We start from the raw sequence: 15,481 nt of genomic DNA on the forward strand, positions 1-15,481 counted from the left end.
TGCATTATTTTATTGCAAGGTGTAGTGGAGAACCTCACACAAACATGTTGGACCTGCCCTCCAAGCACAGCTTCCCACAGGAATCACAAACACCTCCCTGCCTTACCTGACACAAGGCTCCACTTTTGGGGTGTTGGACCAACCCCTCCCCACTCTTCAGCCCTGTGTTGTTACAGCTGATGGTAGCTGATACCCTCAGCACCTCACAAAATACACAGTAAACAAGTAAATTTTTTTTATTTGAGTAAAACCATGCTTTACACATAAACACCAACAACTTTCTTGATTCAGCTTCATTTGTTTTCATATGGAAGCTGTGAATATTGGAAATAAATTAGACTAGCAAATAACTGTCTTAGACACAAGGAACTTTTATGCTATGTGATCTTCCACTGCATTACAATTTAATACAAAGCTATAAAAATAAGACACTGTTTGCCAAATATATTAATTTGGTTGCAAAACTATTGTTTAATTTAAGTTTCAAGTCATATAATAAATTATATGGCTCAGTCAGATTTTGCAAGAAGTGAAAAGATACTATGAATACAAAATAATACCCTCTGATGTTCTGACTATGCCAATTCATAGTATTTCCCAGAATTCAGGTCAAAGTAACAGCTCAGAAATGGATCATACAAAAGAGTCAAAACTTCCTCATCTTCTTCAGCACTGGGGTGATCTTCACCTGTGTGAAGTGGAGAAAGTAAGAATAAATCACTCTACTCCCCCAAACAATAACATGGAAATATCTTTCTGTCAGATGTGACATTTTTTCTTTCAAATGTATAATCTTCTGACTTCTGAATTGTTGCCTTCAGGATAACAGCAATTCACATTTTTATTATATTTCTGAAGACTTGTACTTAACTGAGGTGGAGTGAGGTCAGCTGGAGTTTGCTTAACAACAGGACTTTTCAAAGTTCAATGGAGCAGTTCACCAAAAGTACCTTTACTAATAGTGGATAAAAGTATTCTTAAGTGGTATTTTCCTCAATAACCTTCTTAAAAATTTTTTAGCTTGAACAAAGACAGTCAGTGCATACTTAAGGCTTGTAAGAATGAAAGAATTTGGATGTCTGGTATCCAATATGTCACCTGAATATCCAGGATAGGTAAATCTGTGGAAAAGATCTTTCAGTATCAGAGAGGAAAAAAGATTCTTCCTGACAATAAAAATTTTAAATCTAACTTGTCTAAAGTTATATAAAATGCGAGAAAACTTTCAGGTAACAGAAATGAACCTTTAGTATAAAATACACTGATAAAACCCTACAGGCTTTTCTTACAGATGCTTTATATATTATAGCTTCTTTCCTGAACCTGTGTGTCTTTCATATAAGCTAAATTTAAAGTCATATGATCTAGAGCTTTTTGATAGGACATAATTCCCAGCTGAATGCAATCTGTACCTTGAACTTCATCACAAATGTTCATCCCATCCTCAGCCTGCTAATATTGAGTGCTTTGCACACCCTAAAGCTCCATGACAAGTAATGGCTTGTGATGCAAACAGCAATGGCTTCACAACTCTATTTTCAGCCAGAGTCACACAGCAATAAATGGGGAACATTATCTGGAGACCAGAAAGTAACTTGGTGCATTTGATGCATACAGAAGTGTGCACTTCATCCCTTCAGAAGAGATTTCAGTTTTGTTTCCTCAATACCATCTAACAAATACCACCAGAAAGAAACTGTCCTTCACCCTAACCAAAGATAAGAAGGCAAAGCCAAATTGTTTCCCTCCCTGCTGTGGGTGCTTCATCAGGCCTGGGCAACTAAATGAAGTCAATTGGGATATTTTGTTTGGACAGCTCTTGGGCAAAGTGATGCAGTGCAGAAAAAAGGGGAAGAACTGAATGTCTTTTTCTCCATTTCAGATCACAGTACACAAGCAAATGGTTTTCATGCCTCACTCCCTCACACAGCCTCACAATTTCACCTGAAACCCTGCTGTTATTTCCACTGCATTCTTCCTTTTATTATTTTGCTTTCCAGGGCCTATGCTTCTCTTTAAAATGATTCTCTTTTCTCCTCTAAGCTTAAATGTCTCTCCCTCTTTACCTTGGAACTGGCCACTCAATACACTCCCTGGTTTGAGTTAGGAATAAGAAATTCTTCAGCTTCATCACAGGTATACCTCTTTCCCCATGTGCCTTGAATTCATACCAAATCAAAATTATATTGCATCCAGGACTAGCTGGATTTATACCTTTATATCAATAATTCCCTGCATGTATTTTCATGTGACCAAAAGGAGAACTTAATTTTCTAGACCTATCTTGTTTTTAAACTCAGGCTTCTTTCCTTTAGCAGTTCACAAGACCCCCAAATGCATTATAAGGCATTCCTAGGTGTTGCAACAAATTTCCAGTGGTAGGATGGAGTATCCAATTCTGAGCAGACATATGAAAACCTCCTTGCTGTTCTTCTTCCTAAATAGAAGTACTACTTAAATTAAGTGATACACTTCTAAAAGACTCCAGTAGTATGTAGTGGTTGTGTTAGAAGGTGTCTTTCTTGTTTTAAGTGGTACATTCTGGGCAACCTGACCATATATAGGAAGGAAGTGCTTGTGGCCAAATTAACTGGTCAACAGGTCACTTTCAAAGAAAATTTCCATCATTGTTCATCTTGCCACCACCCACACATTTGGGGTTGAAGCTGCTCAGAATTGCATGAAAAAAACTCTTTGCAGTTTAATTTGCACCTCATGGTGAAAGCAGAAATTAAATGGTATTTTAGGTGAGAAAATAATTTGATTTTAAGTAAAAACTGAGCACTGTGATATACATTACAGAGGGATGAGTGGCTTTTTGTCGAGCTGAAAGAAGACTGAAGGTAGCTAGCACCTGTAAATACCTGTTATGTTAAATGAAATGCTGCCCCACTGAAATGAGGGGGACCATTGTTTTTCTGGAAAAAGACTTGATCAAGATGTCTAAACCCAAATAACAAAGAACAGGGCAGGTATGTGGCAGCTTTTTCTGAACTCAGAAATGAATGTACAAATAACTGTGTTGTTATGTGGATTATGTCAACAGTGTTTACACAGTCACCACTATGGAGAACTAAAATAAATAATTTCCCTTTTCACAGAAATATATTTTTATTTTATTCTAGGTTTTAATATTAGAAAACACCTTGTAGCAAATGTCACTTTAAGATACATGGATCATATTCTGACTCTGATGGAAGTCCAATGCACTGGATCAGCTGTCAGCAGATGGTCTGGTGGAAAGAACACTGCTGATATTTTCTCCAAGGTGATCCTTGAACTACAGTGCTCAAATCTATGCTGTAATTATGTACTGCAGGGTTACCATATGAATACTGTCAGCAGCTGTGGCCCACAAAAGAAGACTCTGTGGTTCCTAGAGTTTTTATAACCTTATCCCTTGGTCTTAAGGCCAAGACACAATGAAGTAAGTTCCAGAACATTTGTAGCTTTATCACTGTCACTTTATTTAGAGATTTTCTTGCTATGTCAAGACAAACAAAACTGTATATACCCCAGAAACATCAGTGCCCACTAATGGAAAAATCTATGGAAATGTATTGTATTTATGAGTCTAATTTTTCCTCTTATTGTATTGGGAAACCTGTTGAATAGAAGACTACTTCTCATTGCATCTCACCATTTAACTAATGGATGGTGCAAATGTTAAGAAAAGAACTACAGAGTGAAATCCTTTCTTAGAAAGGAATCACTTTTCTCCCCAAAGTTAAGCCCCAACTTAAAGATTTCTTTAAAATATAAGAATTGACCAATCTTTATTAATTTACTAATGCTATACTATTTTTATTTAAGGATACTTTTAGATAAAATTCCTGTCTGGAATACATTAGGAGTCATTGCAGATTTTCAGGGCTCTTTATATGGTTTTGTTATCTTGTGACATTTGGAACACTGGAAAACTGCACAGAGTAAATAATCTTGGGACACTTCCCAACATGAGAATTAAGTAATTATCTAATGTGATATTAAAAAATAAAAAAAAAAAGGGCGAGGCTGAGCAGAGCAGCAGAATGTTCTGGAATGGATTTGAGCATTCAGTTTGTTGTTCAGATCTGGTATATAATATATCTGGTTATGTCAGTAATGAACCAGCTCTTTTGCCACACAAATTACTGACCTCAAGTGAACTGAGAAAGGAAAAAAAAGTTTTTCCCAAGGTCCTCAAGATATATCACAGGACACAAATTATTTAGCACCTCTTTCAAAAATGATACTCCAAACCATCTAGTTACCACGGTCCATTGGATTTTTTTGGTATCTAGGAAAATACCCAGATTCTGAGGTTTGATGGGGATGATCTAATCTGACAGGCCTTTATCACACAGCACTGCAGCTTCTCTGCTGCTTTCATAGAGAGGGGTGTCCAGTAGCTCAAAAAAAAAACCAAAATCCAAACTGTCCTCTTTGGAGAGAGAAGGTCATGGAATAGCTTTGTTGTTCTCTCTTATTTCTTGGAGAAATGATCCTTTCAGTACAGCAGGGTTTTTTGAGTATCTGGAGATAGAAAAGTTTCTGTATGAAGTTATCAAAATTACAAATATCCGACATATACATGAGTCAGAATTTTACTCAATGAAGGTACAAAAATAAAAGGAAAAAAAAAGCTATGGTATGTAGACAATTTCTCTTCCTCAAATGTGCAATCACAGGCATATGATGTAAAATATTTCAGCTTAAAGGAAAATGAGTTTAGGAACAATTCACAAAAGAGTTTTGAAATTCTAGCGTGGATAACAGGAGAAATACAAATTCCCAAATATACTTATTTTTAAAGCTTTTAAAAGATAACTAAAAATAAAACACAATTACAAAATTTATAAAAATTACAGGTTTACTGCAACAAGCCTTGGATTTCATAATACTAATGAAAAACATTCTCTGGGACCTTTCATGAATTTTTATCCAATGTGCCTATAGCTCAAGGATGACTGTTCAATTCTGCTTGGCTTATTTAGGACCCTTAACACAACATATTACTTGATTCTTCAAAGCAAGGTCCCTTCCTGACAGAAAAATTGTATTTTGCTGTCACAAACAATTACAAGTCTACGTCTATGAAAATGTTCCCAATTTGAGGGGCATAATTTATTTTAGACAGTAAATCACTGAGACATCTTTACCCCTTGGACAGCCAGAATAGAGGGGTCAGATTTATGAGAGCTCCCAGTGAATTCCTGAGACCTGAAGAAAAATGTAAATGTCTATCCTGGAAGTGTCCAAGGCCAGGTTGGACCTGGCTGAGGGGAAGGTGTCCCTGTCCATGGCAGGGGGGGTGGAACTGGACCCCAAGGTCCCCTTCACCCCAAACCATTTGGTGATGATCCTTCTGCTCTGTTTCCTAACATAAATGATAACAAAAAGGGCATTTGAGGAAACAAAGTATTTCTTTATTCTGCTGTTGACTTTCCAGTTTCAGTTAAGGTTTTTACCATTCTCTAAGCAAACACCATTAATAAGCAAAAGTCTGTAACTCTGGTGACAACAGTCCTCAGGAAATCACTCTAAGATTTCATTTAAAGCTAAATCTGCAATTTTTCTTCATAACAGAAGTATCTCTTATGCAAGTATAATCATGCCTCTGAATAAGAATGTTTACTCCTTGTGTTCTTACGTAGGTTTGCCATCCCCATTAGCATAAATTCCTTATTTTTAACAAATAAATGCATTTTTTATGAGTTAATCTGTATGGAGCCAGAACACCAGGAAACAGCAACTGCATGTTATTCTTCCAGCAAAGGCAAATAATACTACATGGAAAACTCTGCTGCCTTGAGCTGAGATTCATAAACAAGGGAACTTGAAACCAGAAAGTAGTAGGATAGACAGCTATGAGAAGCCAGTACCAGTACTACAGAAAGAACATTTGGAAGTGTCTTTGTACCCAGGTTCTTTTAATTGTCTTCATAAATTCCTACCTGGAGGTCTCTGTTTTGCTGAAGATTTAGTGTTCTCTTCTAGCTGTTGGCTTCCAGGAATGACAGGGGGACTGAACACGTTTAACCAGTCCCTGGAAAATACAAATCAAAATATCATCTATAAAAACCCAGTTTGTGTTCCTGTTTTTTTCTAATTCTTTTGATTATTAAAAAAGAAAAGCCAGAAGAAACTGCAGGTTGTCAAGTATTCTGAAACAAAATCAAGCTGGATTTTATTAATATAAAAATAAACTTTACAGTTAATATAATTATTAAATGTTAAGACTTTCTCCATTTAGGCCTTTTCACTTCTGTTCACATTAAAATCTGTGGTTTAAGTCAGGTTTTCTTTTCAGATTTCAGCTGGTGTGGCTCTCTCAGCACAGGGTGTACAAGTATCACACAAAGTTATCCTCTGAAAGCCTCCAGGACCCATCAGATGAACAGCCTGTGGGAATCAATTTGATTAAAAATCCTTACCCCCTCTAAAGAAAGAGGCTGAAAGACAATCACAAGATTGTTTGGTTTGGTTACCACTGACTTGGCAGTGTTGTTGATACGGGGGAAAAACATTCTGAGGCAAATACATTCTAAATAATTCCTTCTATCCATTTCCTATTGTTATAAAGTCTTGTATGTACTAAAGAAAAATTTATTATTGAACATAACATAATTCTAGCTAGTGGCAAGACAATATAGAGGACTCTTATCACAGGTGTCTTGTATCTATTTTACTTCTGTAAAGAAGATTTTGATGGGATCTTCATCATAGAGGAGAGAGGACTTTCTTCTATTCATGGACAAATTATGTGTGTTCTGGACACCAGTGTCATAACTTCTAAAAATTATTTTCATGCTATCATACATTCAAGCAAAGGTCAATGTTCCTTTCACATACCCCACTTTATGAAACACTGTCTTTGATTGTTGCAGCACAGATAAAGGAAAACAGAACAGCTGTTTTTATTGTTATTGTTGTCACATTTTTTTGTTGCAAACTGCATTGCAGTGACAAAGTCACTCATATTATACTATCTATCAGAGAAAGATATCCCTAGAAGGACACATCCATGTCACAAAGACATTCTTTGTTTGGGTGACCATGTCTTGTAATTCTTTTCACATATGAAACGAATCTCTGCACACAGCATAGCTGAAGTTTCCTTAAATTCCCATCTCTCCTCTCCAGCAGTAAAGAGCTGTAATGAATTAAAGCTTCCATATCATCATTAACTGGACTGAACAACTGCAAGTCAACACTTGAACGCAGAGTTTGAGGGACCTCAATGAATCACCTCATTTTGATAGAACCAGATCCAACATTTTTGACCAACCTATTTCACTGCAAGGCAAGAGGTATCGAAGGGGATAAATAAACACGTATGTTTGCTTCATGCTGATGGGAGCAGTGCAGCTCTAAAGAGTAAATGAAACTTGGTTTGGGATTGATTTGTCTTATGTTTGACTGTTCCAACAGGTGGCACAAGAGCATCATGCATGTGAACTTGTGCTACAGGCTGGGGAGATTAGCCAGAGCTGGAGAGGTAACTTCATGGCTTTGTCTAAAAGGGATAAATTTTTCCAGATTTCCAGATAAATTTGGCAGATTTCTTTACATTCCAGACTGTAATTGTCTCAACTTCATGGTCCAACACCAAGGAAATAGGAAATACACTTCTAGTTTCTGAAAAGCCTTCATGACCTCATGTACAAGTTACTTCTGTCAGAGAAATCTGGCAAGGCTCAGTCATCTGGTACAATTGCTAAAATATGCTGACTGCTTTGGTTTTTTTTTAGTTTTTCTGCTACTTCTGGACTTGTTATTGATTCTACATCATCTCCTGTTGGCATGTGTGCATAATCTGGGTTGAATCTGGGGACAACCACCTATCTGTTTGCAGTCAAAATGGAAAAAACTAATTTTCCGCCTCAGGAAACAGAACTGTTGGTGTAGAAACCCAGCAAGTAGCATGGCAGATTTAAAGGAAGAGATATTGAATTTTCCATCATGTCAAAATGTAAAAAACATACTTTAAAATTTCCTTATAGCATCATATTATTTTCACATACATGGCCAACATCACAGCCAATCCCTCTCTTCTGCCATTCAGCCAAGGCCACTGGGAGTTGGTACAAGCAATGCCCACAGCCATGTCTGTCATTGTCACCTTATCTGCATTCCCTGAATGCAGCCAAAGCCTCTTCGTCTACACCAAAGCTTCAGAAGCTTTAGGAATAACAGTTACATGCAGGTTGATACCCAGTAGTATGGGAGAATGTATTTTCCATTGCTGTCCCTTGCCTGTGTGGTTTGATCTGCCTGAAAATGAGCCCCAAACCCACGAGACTCTGCCCATCCTCACAGCAGGGGCTGGCAGCACAAAGCAGCAGCACCAGCCTGATTCTCTACAACTGCACTGAAACAAAGCCAGCCAAGGCAAAGGTGATCTCTCAGAGAAATTGCATCAAATTTGGGGAAGGTAAGGAAGTATTGTGAGTGCTAAATAACACCTCTGCTTCCCAACTGCCTTTCCTTCCACAATCACTCGATGTCTGAGAGCCAGAGAAGAACCAGAATATTTCTGCTGCGACAACTGCTGAAACAAAAGTGCAAGAAGAGAGAAAGTGCTCACTTCTGAAGAGAATTATCTTAGTCAGACCAACACAGTTACAAAATATAAAAGCTCTGGAGTACATATGCAGTCCTACCAGTCTGGCATAAACCAGAAATATTTAAAGATTTGTGTTTTTCATCTAAAACATGTATCAGGGAATTCCTAAATAAATAGGACCTTTAAAACAGAGAGAGTGTCAGCGAGAAGGAAAGAAAGCCAGTAAGGTAATTACCTCCAATGGAAATAAAGAGGCAAATCATGGAGAAAACAATGAGGGAACAAGGTAATAATATGTTGTTAAAATTAAATAATATGTTGTTAATATTTAATAATGTGTTGTTAAAACCAGTATTGTGCTATATTAATAGGTTTTATTACTCAGGAAACTGATAAATTTTAGTTTGAAGTCTCATATCTGGAAGATCTGCATGAAATATAAAGTCTGAGAAATCCGAGATAGATGATTTTTTGAGTAGCCAGGTGATTTTATCTTTGATTTTGTCCTTCATTTATTGGAGTCAAATATTCTATTAAGGTGTTCAGTTTCATATTAATATTTATTTTGATTTATCTGATTTAGTAGATGAATAACTACTTTTTCTAGGAGGTGCAAGTGTAAGATCTAATGATTTTGATGGTTCTAGAAGGAGGCAAAGAAGTTTTTATCAATGGCAGAAGCAACAGAGATGTGTTGGAAAGTCTATTATTTCCTATTAAGACAATCTTGATTCAGTTAATGTTTTTTCTCTCAATGTCCAAGGAAAACAAATAGTTTTGCTATTCAACCCCCTCCCACCAAGACATGTAATCAAAACATTTCAGTACTAGGGTTTCATTGTTGACTTAGTATTACTTTCAAGGATAAAACATTTTACACAATATATATAAAGAACTGGTTTACTACTGGTTTACTACTTATGTAAGTTAGTTAGCAAAGTCTAAATTAACCTCCTAAAAACTTGAAGAGAAATTAAAAAAAATGTCATGAGTGCTGAAATCTTCCTGGTTAAATTACACTGGAGATTAAGTGCTGGCAGTTGATGGATAAACTTCTGAGGAGAGGCTTTGCAGCTGAGCAGTCACACCAAACTTCCACAGTAAAACCTGCAGCTGCTTTTAGGAAGCAACTAAAGCATTTGTGTGTGGGACAGAGGGTTTCAGTGAATTTTAAAAAAGCATCCTGAAAAATGTGTTAGACCTTGACAAAAGTCAAAGACCACCATGAAGGCAACTGGCAATATTCTGAGAAACACAGACTCTGATCTGTGTTCCTGGTTATTGTGGTTTTATTCTGAGTGAATAGAGAATATTTATTTTTTATTAAAGAAGCTAGTTTATCTCATTAAAACAGAAAAGCTAATCACACATTCTGACTAATTAAACCCACTCTATTTATGCTATCAATGCCTCCAGCTGTAATCAATACAATCAATGTGCAATAAACCATCCAGAGCTTCCTGATAACAGTGTGGAATGCCAAATATTGTCTTTTGACATTGTGAGCTGCATTGTAGAAAGGCTCAGAATAGGTTCCACACACACTCAACAGTATCATGTACCTTTAGAGCTTGCACTAAAATTCTTCATTATTCTGAAAGCTATTCTGCATACCAAAATATAATGCAATTGTTATATAATCTTGTAACATTTTTCTTAAAAATATTACTCAAAAATTATTTAAAATACTTTCAGATAATAGTAGTCATATAGTGAAATGGTCACATGATAACTGAACTGTGATGGAAAGCAAAAGAATCTTTTGGATTTATGAACATCATTTTCACTTTTATGACAGTATGGTAAATTTTGCAGAAAAAAGGCATCCATCAGCAGAGTCTGTTGAGAAAATCAATGATGCTTTATTAAGCAGCACTTATCAATGACAATGTATTAAAATTATTACCATCAACAGAAATCCTTAGAATCAGAAGTTTTTCATTGACATCTTAATGAATACCTTTGATACTTTGATTTTTTCACAGATACTTTTGCAGATTGGGATACTGAGAAAATGTCAAATCATTTTGTATAAAGATTTTTAATATTGCACTGTCTTGAGATAGCATACTTTATGGCATTTCTTTTGGATCACATTTAATTTGTATTAAATCAATGGGATCATTTGATCCACTTTATTAAAAAACTGAAATGCTTCAAAGTATTAGTATGGTTCTGTCCAACAATCTATACCAAAATTAAAAGGAATATTTGTTCAGCCTTGTAGAATACTGCAAAAGTGCAAGGCTAGGGCTCCATTATATCAAATCAGGGAATGAAAAACCAGCATTAATTTTGTATCATTATGAACACATCAGATTGACAGTCTATTCAACACCTGAAGGGTACAATCACTAAAACCACAAAAGATTGGATTTAACTGCATTACTCAGTGAATTTTTATGAACTTCAGAGGAGAATGGACTGGTGCCTGGGTGAAGTAAAAGGAGCCTATTTGCTGAACTGTGTTTTTACAGTGGATTATTTGACTAACAGCAGAGGGCCTGAAAATGTCAATGTATGAATCAACTGAAAAAACATTTTAACAAAAAAAAAAGGACCAATTCCTGACATCTTGTGTAGCTATCAACTTAAATCTCAGTGCATACTTCTGCTGTATTAGCAGTATTTAATACCATGTGGAGCAAATCCTTCTGCAAGTGCTGAAAGTGCATAGTGATATCTTACCATGATGCACTGGATGCAGAGTGCCAGCTCCCATCTAAAGGATGCTCCAGTTCTGCTGAGATAGAGACCTAATTTTCTCCTGTTTTTAATTTTAGTTATACCTATTTAAGAAAATTTAGTAGAGACTATCTCAGTTCTTAGATAAATTAATAAAAAGTCACCTGGTTTTGTAAGACTCCCTCATCTATTCCCTGATCCAACTTTTTTGGAGCATGAGTTGCTGGTTAGACTCCTCCAGATTAAAAGATGTGAATTTACAATTATTTCAATATCTCATCAGCTTCAGGCTCATGTGTAACCTTATTAAGTTAAGGCAAATTACCTACACACATCTGTTTTGCTTCTGCTATGTCACATGTAAATCCTGAATGCAAAATGGGAGGTTTGGGTTTATTTTTTAATAGGAGACTTCCATAGAAATAAATTCTTCAATAATAGGTTCAGTAGTGAAGCAATGACTTTTTTAGGCTGTTAATGATGAGATTTGTTTGATGTATGTACAAAATACAATTATTATTTGAAAATATGTTGAAATAAATTTTAGGTCCTGCCACTACATATGACTGTAATAATTATGAAATCACCTGAGCTTTAAGTTGTCCATTATTGTACATAAAATGCTTTAAACAATTCAAGTTCTTGAAAATTATTAAGTTTTTCCATAAAAATTCCATAAACTAATACAAATTCAGTATTAATTTATACATCAATAACTGTTTAGTGCTACTCAGTTGCAGGTGGGGAAACCAGTGTTCTTTTAAATGAAAAACTGAGTGAGTTCACAGAAGCAGAAGATATACTACCAAAAGAATACAGAATATACTTATACATAAAAATCAAGGAGTTTTGAATGCATATTTTAACAAAAATCTTGAAAAATAACATAATATCTTACTATGACTTTGCAAGAATTGAAAGTTCCATTTTCAAAACTATTTAAGGGCAATCTGACAATACAATGATGATTTAAAAAAAAAAAAGTAAGCCATGAGCTAAAATTGTGTTATTTTCCTGGAGTGCTACTGTAGTTTCAAGATATCATTAAATCAGCACAAAGCAACACTTATCATTTCCTGCACATTTTTCACAGTGAGCTGCATTCTGACTATGAGTAATCTGTTAATCTGTTCTCTGCCTCACAATCCATCAAAGTGACAGATTCATTCCATCCCTAATACATAATATCTTCATTTACTGTATGCCTTACTGGAACTTGCTTTTTTTCCTAGCACTAAGATTGAGAAAATCACAAGCGTATTTAGAAAATGCCTTTTTCCTTCCTCCAAACCACTTCAGCAAGTCCTTTTTGCCAAACACTGCACTTCTAATGGAGGCAGGGACCTCCTTAAAAGCTAAATAATTTAATTGTCCATGAGATCATAAAAAGTATAAATGCAACTGTGCAGGGAACACTGGAATCTGCTCTTGAAGTCTTAAATCTCTAAATGAACTATCTTAGGGGTGCTAGATTGGATTCAAGGATAACAAAGGAGATGTGAATTCTACTTACTAAACAAGATATTTAGATAAAGTAAGGTGCTACTACAGGTATCTACACTATAATCATGCTGACTGGTATTGGCTGAAAATCTCAAGTGTTAACGTTTTCCAGTTTGTCTTTCATTATCAAAGTTGAAATCATAACTTTGTGCAGGTTATTAAAGCCATACACAGTCATCTACATCTAAAAATACAAATGACCTGAATTTGGAGGTTTAACAGCTTAGTAATTAATATATTTTGCTATTTGGTCTATGTTTTGTAGTTAAATACATGAAATTGCTATCATAACGTCTGTTAAATAGAAGGAACATTTAATTTCACTTAAAGACTGAACCTTTAGATGATCACTATGTTAGCTTGCTGGCTAGATCACAGTCTTGGTATTCACGAGCAATATAAATGGCACTAGTAGATAAAACCAGTGTTTTAACACCTGATATAAGTAAAGTACTATAGCTCTTTCTTCCTTGCTAGTTGTGATTCATTTATGAGAAGATCAGCTGTATAAATTGGAAGCAATGAATTTGCAAAGGTGTGTCAAAATTCCTTTGTGTTAATCTAACCTAAGCAAGTAAATTCTAGTAACTACATTAGATACTCATTGATCAGTGAATGAAATGGATTTGCACATTTAATGAAGTGTCTGTTAGGTAGGATGTACTTATTTTTTTGTGTACTTTTAACAATTAAATAAAAATTTTAAAAGACATTATATTTTACTCTTCTACCAGTTCAGGAAGCACCTGAATCTAGTGACTATAAGTCTTGTTGCAATCAAAGTAATTTCTTTTTCCATAACCAGCCACCAGCAGCATCTGACTGTTCTGTGCAGCTCCCAAAGCTCTCAGAGTTTTCAGAAGATGGGCTAAGACAGACCTTAGGTGCTGGCATGTGGCTGGACCAAAGCCACCTGTGATCCATAAACACTGGAGATGCCCTGGGAAAAGCCACAAGGGTAAAGGGCCACAGCAACAGCTCAGCTGAGCATGGAGAGACTGTAACAGTCTGAGAACAGGGATCTGGTCCTTTCCATCTCACATGTCTGAGAAGTAAAATTTATTGCCTATTCTCCATCTTTATATATAAACATGGCCTTTGTTTGAATACCCAGAAAAAGTAGGCAACCAATAAAATTATTCTCCATTAAATCCTGAAGCTAAAAAAATAAAATTAAAAAGAAAAAGAAGAAGAAGGAAAAAAAAATAGTCTACCTTACATTACCTTGCATTGACATGGATGTAACATGTTTGAAAGTATTTGCCATGTTTTATATTTAAATTCTTAGTGCATGTGCTGTCAAATTTCCATGTTCTTAGATTCCCATACAAGGGAAAGCCATTTTTGGATTATTTTAACAAGCTTCAACATGTTAGCTGCTTTGTTCTCCATAACCTTTTTGCAGCTAAGCTTTTTAGCATCATGATTAAAAAAATGTAACCTGTTCAATTAGATGGTTCCTGTGCCATTTGCTTCTTTTGTCATGTTCTTTTTCATGCACATTATTGCCTGACAAATGCAGCAGAACTTTGCTAATTCAGATTAACGACTGGGAGATCTACTGCAAATTACTCTATTTTGTGGGTAAGTAACTGAACAAGTAAAATAAAAACCAAAGTACATTTTGTGATACATTGTTCTTGTTCACTTATTTTGACAACTGTTGTGTAATTTTATACTACATAATGTAATATTGTCTGTTTTGCAGAAGTAATGGTGGTCTATGATCTTATAATGAATCATAAGAATAAATATACTTCTTTGTTTGAAAAAATCAGTCTTTAAATGTGCTTCTTAACTAACTTATTCTGCTATTCAAACCTTTGCATGGAAATACAAAGGCCTCTTGTGCCTGAATTTCACACCCTGCACGAGGGACAGGTTCTGGTGTAGTGCAAATAAATGTTATAGCTGCAATCCCTCTTTTACTGCACCATTTCATGGGTGAGTTTAATTTTACAGAATCTCTCAACGGTATAATAACACATGCACCAGCTATTGGAATGTTTAGTTTTCATCTGGGATGGATGAGAGTACTTGAATGGAAGTCTCAAAGCTGAAGATACTTTCAATATTTGGAAGTTTACAGCTGATGTGTTTTTTTTATGTTGGAATCACTGATATTATGCAAATTATGCAAATTTCAGGTACCATGGTAATGGAAATATATATGGTAACCACAGGTTCTTAAAAAAGGCTTCTCTAGAAGAAATTTCAAGAAAAGAGAAAGAAATAATTTATTCTCTAAAACCAATAGAGTGTTCAGAATGCACAGAAAGATGTGTTCATTATATTATCATATAATTTATATTTAGAACTAACATACCTAAATTTCACCAGTCATCAAGTTTGAATATAATTAAAAGATACTTTTAGTTAAAGGTATATGTTTATACATCTCATGATTCATTATCTGAAGTACTGTGCAGGCATATCATTACAAAAATAAGAAAATTGCATTGTTGGATAAAGTAGCAACTGAGGATTTGGGTTCTTTTTTTTTTTTGCTTAAAGTAAAACCAACAACTGTTTTTTTTAAAGTTATTGTCCTCCTCAAACACACCACTCTCCATATCAGTGAAACATTTTGTGGTGACAAATCTCAAATCTATAACATTTACCATAAAAAGGATGAAAATGTTATTTACTTTTCTTTGGGTCAATTGCATTGTTTAGTTTTTTGGGTTTTTTGATTGTAGAGGGAAGAATAATGATGACATCCCAATCAGTCTAACTTAACAAATG

General features: G+C 35.2%; 1 protein-coding gene across 1 annotated transcript in view; it reads right to left on the reverse strand.

Annotated features, from left to right (window-relative positions):
• Positions 1-321: 321 nt before the first annotated feature.
• The window catches only part of C12H3orf67 (chromosome 12 C3orf67 homolog), a 65,426-nt gene continuing 50,266 nt past the window's right edge, over positions 322-15,481 (reverse strand). The window contains exons 16-17 of the mRNA XM_030956819.1: positions 5,937-6,028; positions 322-688 (exon numbers count right to left, since the gene is read on the reverse strand). Coding sequence (XP_030812679.1) covers positions 576-688; positions 5,937-6,028 — 205 coding nt within the window. The 3' untranslated portion in view covers positions 322-575. The remainder of the gene's footprint in view (positions 689-5,936; positions 6,029-15,481) is intronic.

Source organism: Camarhynchus parvulus, chromosome 12 (assembly GCF_901933205.1).
Source record: "Camarhynchus parvulus chromosome 12, STF_HiC, whole genome shotgun sequence".
Classification (NCBI taxonomy): Eukaryota; Metazoa; Chordata; class Aves; order Passeriformes; family Thraupidae; genus Camarhynchus; species Camarhynchus parvulus.